The sequence below is a fragment of the Rutidosis leptorrhynchoides genome, chromosome 4 (assembly GCF_046630445.1).
Source record: "Rutidosis leptorrhynchoides isolate AG116_Rl617_1_P2 chromosome 4, CSIRO_AGI_Rlap_v1, whole genome shotgun sequence".
Classification (NCBI taxonomy): Eukaryota; Viridiplantae; Streptophyta; class Magnoliopsida; order Asterales; family Asteraceae; genus Rutidosis; species Rutidosis leptorrhynchoides.
This window is the reverse complement of record NC_092336.1, coordinates 534999864-535008215: the sequence shown is the minus strand read 5'-3', so window position 1 is coordinate 535008215 and position 8352 is coordinate 534999864. Positions and strand designations below refer to the sequence as shown.

General features: G+C 36.9%; 2 protein-coding genes across 2 annotated transcripts; both read right to left on the bottom strand.

Annotated features, from left to right (window-relative positions):
* Positions 1–623: 623 nt before the first annotated feature.
* On the bottom strand, positions 624–1550 carry LOC139842595 (uncharacterized). Its single transcript, XM_071832714.1, has one exon. It carries the CDS (start codon positions 1548–1550, stop codon positions 624–626), a length of 927 nt encoding a protein of 308 aa, XP_071688815.1.
* A 2055-nt stretch (positions 1551–3605) lies between these two features.
* Positions 3606–6292, bottom strand: LOC139842594 (uncharacterized). The gene is made up of 3 exons (XM_071832713.1): positions 6264–6292; positions 5150–6204; positions 3606–5035 (listed from the first exon to the last, which is right to left on the bottom strand). The coding sequence occupies exons 1-3, from the start codon at positions 6290–6292 to the stop codon at positions 3606–3608; spliced, it is 2514 nt and encodes an 837-aa protein (XP_071688814.1).
* Between the last annotated feature and the right edge of the window lie 2060 nt (positions 6293–8352).

Below are 8352 nucleotides of genomic sequence, written 5' to 3'. Positions count from 1 at the left end.
TATTAAAAGTTAGATAATTTCTTACCTTGATTAGTGACGTGTGCTTACTTAGATAAACCTTGATTATACGGAGCACTTCGTGCTGATAACGTGTTATAATTGAGTAGATAATAACTATCTTTAGTGGCCTATGCTCTAATTTAAACTTGTAATATTAGAAGAGAGGAAATGTAAACTTTAGTAGTTTATTGAAGTATTGGTACATCATATGCTTTCAACTGAATCCATATTTATACTAACAAGTCTACTGTACAAATTATGACCATATTCATTACTTAGTAGGTGAAATAGTAGTAGTAATAAAATTGTGCAGACAATTCCTTGACTTTGTGTATCATAACAGTGTACACTTTTTGTGTTTGTTATATTTTCCCTTATAACTCTAAATATCATAGCATGTAAAAATTTAATAAAACTTGGAGAATTTTTTTTTTTTGAAAGGCATAAAATTTTTATTAGAATAATAATAACGCAAGAGTACACTACAATTTTGTTGGGGAAAAAACGTAATCCCCCAAAACATCGCACCTATCTACAAGAACAAGAGCAATAAGCGGATATTAAGAGTGGTATCCGTCATATAACTCCTATCCACATTTTCACAACAATTTACAAAGAAAAAATTAACATATAAGACGCTTCGGGTTGACTAGCCATGTGTTCCACTCAATCGATATTAATTTGCATCTTTTCGCAATCCATTCATAACTCTTTGTTTGAATTTCATTAAGTGCCATCGGGGGGTTCCAACATATGTTCTTGAAAACCTTTTTATTTCGATTTTTCCATATGATGTACCCGCACGTCCATTCAACCGCTTGCCAAATTTTAAAACCCACTTCCGTCATTTGAAAAGATGAAAGACCTTTGAAACAATTGTTTTGGTCCAAGAAACCGTGAGATAAATCGAACCACTTGGAAATCCTCTTCCAAACCTCGTTGCTTATGTTACATTTAAATAGCGCATGTTGAACTGTCTCAATGTCATTATCACAAATAGGACACCTAACGGAGTGAAGGTCAACTCCCCTTTTGTCGAGTTCCGACAATACGGGGAGCCTACCATTCATTGCTCTCCAAACAAAAACTTCAACCTTTTTAGGAACCAAATTATTACGCATCGTCTCAAAACCGGAAGCCCTTGAATTGATAATCTTTGACCGCACCAAATTCGCTAGAACCTTTGTTGAAAAATTCCCATTCGAAGTAAGAGCCCATACCCATCGATCCTTCTTCTCATTATTGTTCACCATACCACGTATTATTTGTCGTAATTCATCGAATTCCGACCCCGTTCTACCTCTAGGATGATTCACCCATTCCCATGATCCAAGATTCGATATCCCATCCCAACCCAATCGCTTGTGAACCGAAGCATTCGGGTCGCTCTCAAGACGAAACAATCTTTTAAAACGGTCCTTGAAAGGAATGTCCTCATACCACACGTCCAACCAAAACAAGGTGTCTTTGCCATTACCGAGCTCTTTTTTGAACGACTTCTTGAAACCGACTCCTTGCTCCTCGAGATGTATCCCTGTCTTAATAATCATGCTTCAAGTAGAATGATAAGTAGAATTAAAGACCCCACCCGAATCCAAAAGTCCCGAACCCCCATAAATGCTTTTGATGACTTTAACCCACAATGAGGAAGTTTCGGTTAAGAACCTCCACCACCACTTGCCGATTAAAGCCATATTTTTAGCATGAAGAGAACCAATATTTAACCCACCCTCCCCATAAGGATGCATCACATTTTCCCATTTAACTCAAGAGATTTTTTTACCCTCACCCGTCCCCACCCCCCCCCCCCCCCCCCACCCCAAAAGAAAATACGTCTTACACTCTCAAGTTTTTTAAGAACGGAAGACGGAGCGCGGAAGAGCTAGAAGTAATACAACGGCAAGCTATTGAGAACCGAGTTAACAAGAGTCAACCTTCCACCAAAGGACATCGCACGAGCTTTCCAATCCGCAAGCCTTTTCTCGAATTTATCCAAGACCGGTTTCCAATTGATCTTTTTATTCATGTTCGCACCCACCGGGAGACCAAGATATATACATGGGAAGGTCCCAACTACACACCCAAACTTTCGAGCCACACTATTAACTTCCGTATGATCAACACCAACCCCAAAAATGCTACTTTTATGGTACTTTATTTTAAGCCCGGATGCTAATTCAAAACATTTCAACAATTTCATTAGATTCTCAATATTTTCTCCCCCCCACTTACCGAAAAAAATCGTGTCGTCCGCATATTGAAGATGAGAGATCGGAATATTATCCCGTCCCACCTCCACCCCCAAGAAGAGATTAGCTCGAACCGCCGCTTTCGTAAGCCAATTTAGACCCTCCGCCGCAATGATAAAGAGAAAAGGCGAAAGAGGATCGCCTTGCCTTACCCCACGTTCAAGTTGAAACTCACTAGTAGGAGACCCATTAACTAGAATCGAGATAGAGGCCGAGCTAAGACACACAAAAATCCATTTCCTCCACTTTTCCCCAAAGCCCATGAGTTTCATCATATCCATAAGAAATCCCCAATTAAGACTATCAAAGGCCTTTTCAAAGTCAAGCTTAAATATAAAACTCTCAAAGTTCCCTTTCTTAAGATAATCCAGCGTTTCATTAGCGATTAACACACCATCCATAATATTACGTCCTTTAATAAAAGCACTTTGTTCAAATGCCATTAGATTCGGAACCACCTTCTTGAGACGATTAGAAAGCAACTTTGAGATAATCTTATACAAGCTACCAATCAAACTAATAGGCCGGTAGTCGTTAATCATCACCGGGTCACATTTCTTTGGAATTAATGTGACGAAAGAAGCGTTGCATCCCTTCGATATTTCGCCCTTTTCCCAAAATTCTTTGATTGCTTCCGTTAGATCCGCACATATAACACCCCAAAATTTTTTAAAGAATCTCATGTTGAAACCATCCGGACCCGGTGCTTTCGTACTAGCACAACTTTTAACCGCTTCCCATATTTCCTCATCCGTGAAAATTGCCTCTAAACCATTTGCTTCCTCGCGACCCAATAAAAAATAAGAGTTCTCAGCCCCACGGTTTGAACAGTGCACCCTTTCATTTGTGTCGGAACCCACAGGCCCATCACGGCCCAATCTGAATACCCCATCATCATTATCCCTCGGCCCATCCCTATCAGGCTCACTGTTACCTCTTCGGACCCTATCAGCAAATAGAAAGGAAAAGTCCTGCGTCGACAGAGAAGGTCTCAAGCTTGCAGGTTCAGAGAATCTTCCTTTAAAATGCTCAAAAATCAATTTTTTCACCACACTCGGATCCTCCATCCACACCCCATTAATGTGAAAACCCCGAATATTCCCCTTGTTGTATTTTCGCTTAATGGAGGAATGAAAAAATTTAGAGTTTTCATCTCCCTCAAGTACCCATCTTATTCTAGCCTTTTGACGTAACATTTTTTTTTTGAAAAGCAAGATGGTATTAAAAAAACGAAACACAAAGAGAACAACAAGAAGCACTCGGCCAAACGAGGCGGGCCGAGGAAAAACTAAAAAACAGCCACAGTAAGGGGGGGGGGGGAAGCAAAGATTGCAACCCAACAAAGAAACTAATTAATTATCTATGAAGAAAAACATGGGGATTCGAAAGCCAATTCAACCAATCGATACTTGTATCTTTTCCTTTTAGAGGACCCGAAATCCACTCAAATGATTTGATTTGAATATCATTCAGAAGTACCGGAGCAATGCTTATTTTGTTATTGAACACCGTAGCATTACGATTCTTCCACAAAAGATAAACACAAGCCCACTCCACAGCTTGCCAAAGATACTTTCCGAAAGAAGACATGGAACGCGAAGATATACCTCGGAGATAATTGCTTCCGTTTAAATTTGAGAGGTTTTCAAAATTCCACCACTTAAAGATACGAGTCCATATATCAACTGTGAATTTGCACCTATATAGAAAATGATCCACCGACTCCATATCATCATTACAAACTGGACAACGAACACTATGAAGGTCAATACCCCTTTTATCTAATTCAACACGGACCGGAATTCTCTTCAATAAAGCTCTCCAAACAAAGACTTCGACTTTTTTAGGGACAAGATTATTTCTCAAAGATTCACATGAAATATCATTTCCATAATTTAAAAGCTTCGCATCAATAAGAGAAGATAATTTTTTGACTTCGAACAAACCATTAGAAGACAGGGACCATTTCCACGAGTCACGAACACTAAAATCCAAGGAGATGCTACGAAGAAGATTAGTTAAATCGATCAACTCCCCCCCTGTACGCCCAGATGGGGCACGCACCCATACCCAATGAAACTGAAACGTACTAGCAGATAGGCCAGACCGCGTAGCAACAGATGGGGCAACCGGCTGGTTAGGACCTGCAGCAACAGTAGCAACACCGCGTCCAGAATGTGAAGGAGCCGAGGAAACTACAGTAGCGACAACATTTTGATTTGCAACATGTTCTTCCAGGGGACTAATCCGCTCACTGATCAAAGCATCCTTGTTAGACTCCAACCTGAATAATCTAGGAAAGTTATTTCTGAAAGAATCCGAACCGCACCACACTTCATTCCAAAACGAAGTAGAATCACCATTACCAACCGATTTTGTGAACGAACTTTTAAACGGGACTTGTAACTCTTCAATATAATTTCCTGCACAAATGATGTTATACCAAGTACTTGAAGTTGAACGGTGAGCAAGCCCACTATCCGACCCCAAACAACCGTCAATTCCATAGATACTACGAATCACTTTTGACCACAAGCAGTCGGTTTCGGTTTTAAACTTCCACCACCACTTGCCCAAGAGTGCCAAGTTTTTGGCTTTTAATGAGCCAATATTCAACCCCCCCTCCCGATATGAAGAACAAGTGTGTTCCCATTTAACCCAATTAATTTTAGAACCCGAATTGTCCCCTCCCCAAAAAAAAGAACGTCTCACACTCTCTAATATTTTTAGCACACAAGTAGGAGCCCGAAAAAGCGCAAAGTAATACAAAGGAAGGCTATTAAGAACTGATTTTAAAAGGACTAATCTTCCACCATAAGACACAGTTCACATTTTCCAATCCGAAAGTCTTTTTTTAAATTTTTCAATCACCGGATTTCAATCACAAACTTTCTTCATACTAGCACCAATAGGCAAACCAAGATAAATAAAGGGGAGTTTACCGGCTTGACAACCCATACGATTGGCTAACCTAACAACTTCGTTATGATCCACACCCACACCATAAAGACAACTTTTCCGAAAATTTACTTTCAAACCATATGATAATTCGAAACATTTTAATATATTAAGGAGATTGCGGGCGTTAGCGCTAGACCAATCACCGAAAAACATCGTATCATCCGCAAATTGCAAGTGGGATACCAAAATCTTATCGTTTCCAATCTCTACTCCCTTAAAAAGACCTCGATCAACCGTTGCTTTTGTGAGAATATTAAGTCCTTCCGCGGCTAAGATAAAAAGAAAAGGTGAGAGAGAGTCACCTTGTCGGACACCTCGGCCAATGGTGAATTCCCGAGTGGGAGAGCCATTAACGAGGATTGATATTTTAGCCGAAGATAAGCAAGAAGAGATCCATTTACACCATTTTGAACCAAATCTCATACAACCCATGACTTCCATGAGAAAGTCCCAATTAAGGCTATCAAAAACCTTTTCGAAGTCGGCTTTGAAGATGATTCCTTTTTTCTTATTCGATTTCATGAAACAAAGAGATTCATTTGCCACTAATACTCCATCTAGGATATATCGTTCTTTCAAGAACGCACTTTGTTCCGAACCAATTAGCCTTGGGATAACTTTCTTAAGTCTATTGGAAAGAATTTTTGCTAGAATTTTATAAAAGCTTCCGATAAGGCTAATAGGTCGGTAATCGCTAAGAGTAAGCGGTTCACACTTTTTTGGGATCAACGTAACGAATGAAGAATTACAACCCCGAGACAACTCTCCCTTATCCCAAAACCATTGAATAGCACTAATGACATCATCTTTGATGGTACCCCAAAATTTCTTGAAGAATCTAAGGTTAAACCCATCCGGACCCGGAGCTTTATCACTACCACAGTCGTTGATAGCATCTAAGATTTCCGATTCACTAAAGGGAGCTTCTAAACTTTGAGCTTCACCGAGCGTTAGAGATGGATATTCAAGATCCGCAAGACTAGGTCTAGAAACCCTACATTCCTCAAACTTGGTCTAGAAACCGAGCGTTGATAGCCTTTTGACATAACATACTCGCTTTCACCTTGTCTTTCTCGATCCATTTAATAAAACTTGGAGAATGCTAACCATAGTGTATGGTTACATTTACCATGAATAAATCAAAATTAAATAATGATAGTAATATGTATTAAAAAGAAATATTTATACCATGTAAATAATTTAACGAATTTTTAAATCTTAAATATAGTAAGTATAACTCTGAGTCTGTGACTATGGCATTCTCCATAAAACTTCAATATCTATTATCTATCTAAATCATATTATTTTCAACAAATTTTCCTTTTGTTACTTTATGTCTCGTCAAGTTTCTTTTCAGGACCACCCTGCTCTTAAAGGTCCACCACCATCATATCCCTAATGTGATGCTAAATTCCCAAAAATAAAGAAACAATAAAACATAGTAGTAAATTTTAACCTAGTACATGTTTCTGTGATATTTAAATGTGAATTGAATTTCCCTGTGATATCATGTTCTCATTATTGAATTTTAACCAAGTACACCCAAAATAAATGTTAGGCAATAAGTTTCACAAGTTAACTCTTTACTCTTAGATTGTTACATACTTGCATAATGCTGGTATATGTACACATGTGGTACATCAAGTTCTAGACGAGTTTTTGACAAAACTTCTGAAGTTGCTCTTTTTCAGGGACAAAAAACAGTATGGAGTTCATATCTTTTCCTTAATCAAACTATTATTATGCTGTCGTTTCCAAATTCCTAAGCTTTGATTCTATGCATAATGAAAACCAATTTGCTTAGAGTTTAATAATGTGATCTAAACTAAGTGAACTGTTTGTTTGATCTGCATTCATTATTTGTGCTTAAATTAACTGAAACATATGGTCACATCAAAAAATAAAAGAGATATAGGTCCATCATACCTTACTACTTTCATGTTCTTCGTTACTTATCTTATTTTGAAACAGAATGACAAACTTGGGTCAATAATTCAGTTTTTACATTCATTTAAGTAGTAACTATTTTCATCTTGGAAAATGCTAGACGTATCCTTACATAGATGAAATGGAACAATATATAAATGAAGAAAACCTGAATGGATAAACAATAATTCAAGCCTTTTTGAAGCTCAAAAAAAGCCAAAATACTTTAAGCATACCATATATAATTTAATTCCATTTTATATAACTCAAAATAAATATTAATACTAATATTATATAAGGAAATTTGATACTAAAAGGGAATATTTATTGTTTGTAATTAATTAAACAAAATTTGTTAACTTAATCCCCTTTTATAAAAATAAAATAAAATATTGTATGCTTAAACATAAACTTAGAGCTACGTTTAACATTCTTTTTTTTATCTTTTTCAAAAAATAAGTGAAAGGAGTTTGTTTGGTATCAATGATCAAAGTAAAACCAAGAAAAGGAAAAAGGGTATTAAACAACTTATTATAATATTGATTCACTAATACTAATTTATATGAATCTTTTATTTTTATGAAATGGTTAGACACAAGCAAAGGAAACATTAGTATAGTGGTTTGTTTGCTTTTGATGATTTGTTAGGACCAAGAGGTCACCTATTTTGGCTACAAACATGTGGTGATGTTTATGTATCAATTAGTAAACCAAATAAAACTTTATCTACTTTTAATATCCTTGAAATATATCTTGGTACCCTTAAACATTATTATTTTTTACCAAACTCATGTGGCTTTTAGCCTTACGGTAGAACCCGTAGAAATCAAAAGTGCAAGCAAACCTGATCATGTTTGTTTGACTTTTTAGTGTCAAATATCTTATTTTTATCCTTAAAACAGCATGCTTTTTCTTTGTTTCCGTTCGTATCAGTAGTTAACATGTAGGGGGTTAAGTGTAGTTTAGCTTAATAGCATCATTGTCCGGGTGTTAAATTCTAAAGTTGTCATTTGATTGATGATTTGCTCTAAAAACTTAATTATGTAAATCAGTTATACCCATGATCAACGGAAAAAAAAGAGTCAAATGTAACCAGATGCATGTCTTTATTATTGGTGATGTATATACCCAAGATTATGTATATATTATTTAGCTAATTTATTTTGTCTTATATGCCTATTATTAATCTCGTGAATCAAAAGTCAATGGCAAAATC

Excerpts from the sequence above, each read along its gene's own strand:
- LOC139842595 (XM_071832714.1), bottom strand. The coding sequence starts at position 1,550 with ATGATTATTAAGACAGGGATACATCTCGAGGAGCAAGGAGTCGGTTTC.
- LOC139842594 (XM_071832713.1), bottom strand. The coding sequence starts at position 6,292 with ATGGATCGAGAAAGACAAGGTGAAAGCGA. Across the intron at positions 6,205-6,263 it reads GAAAGACAAGGTGAAAGCGA|GGTTTCTAGACCTAGTCTTG; the intron begins GTATGTTATGTC and ends TGAGGAATGTAG. Across the intron at positions 5,036-5,149 it reads TGGTTTGCCTATTGGTGCTA|TTCTTAATAGCCTTCCTTTG; the intron begins GTATGAAGAAAG and ends TTTTAAAATCAG.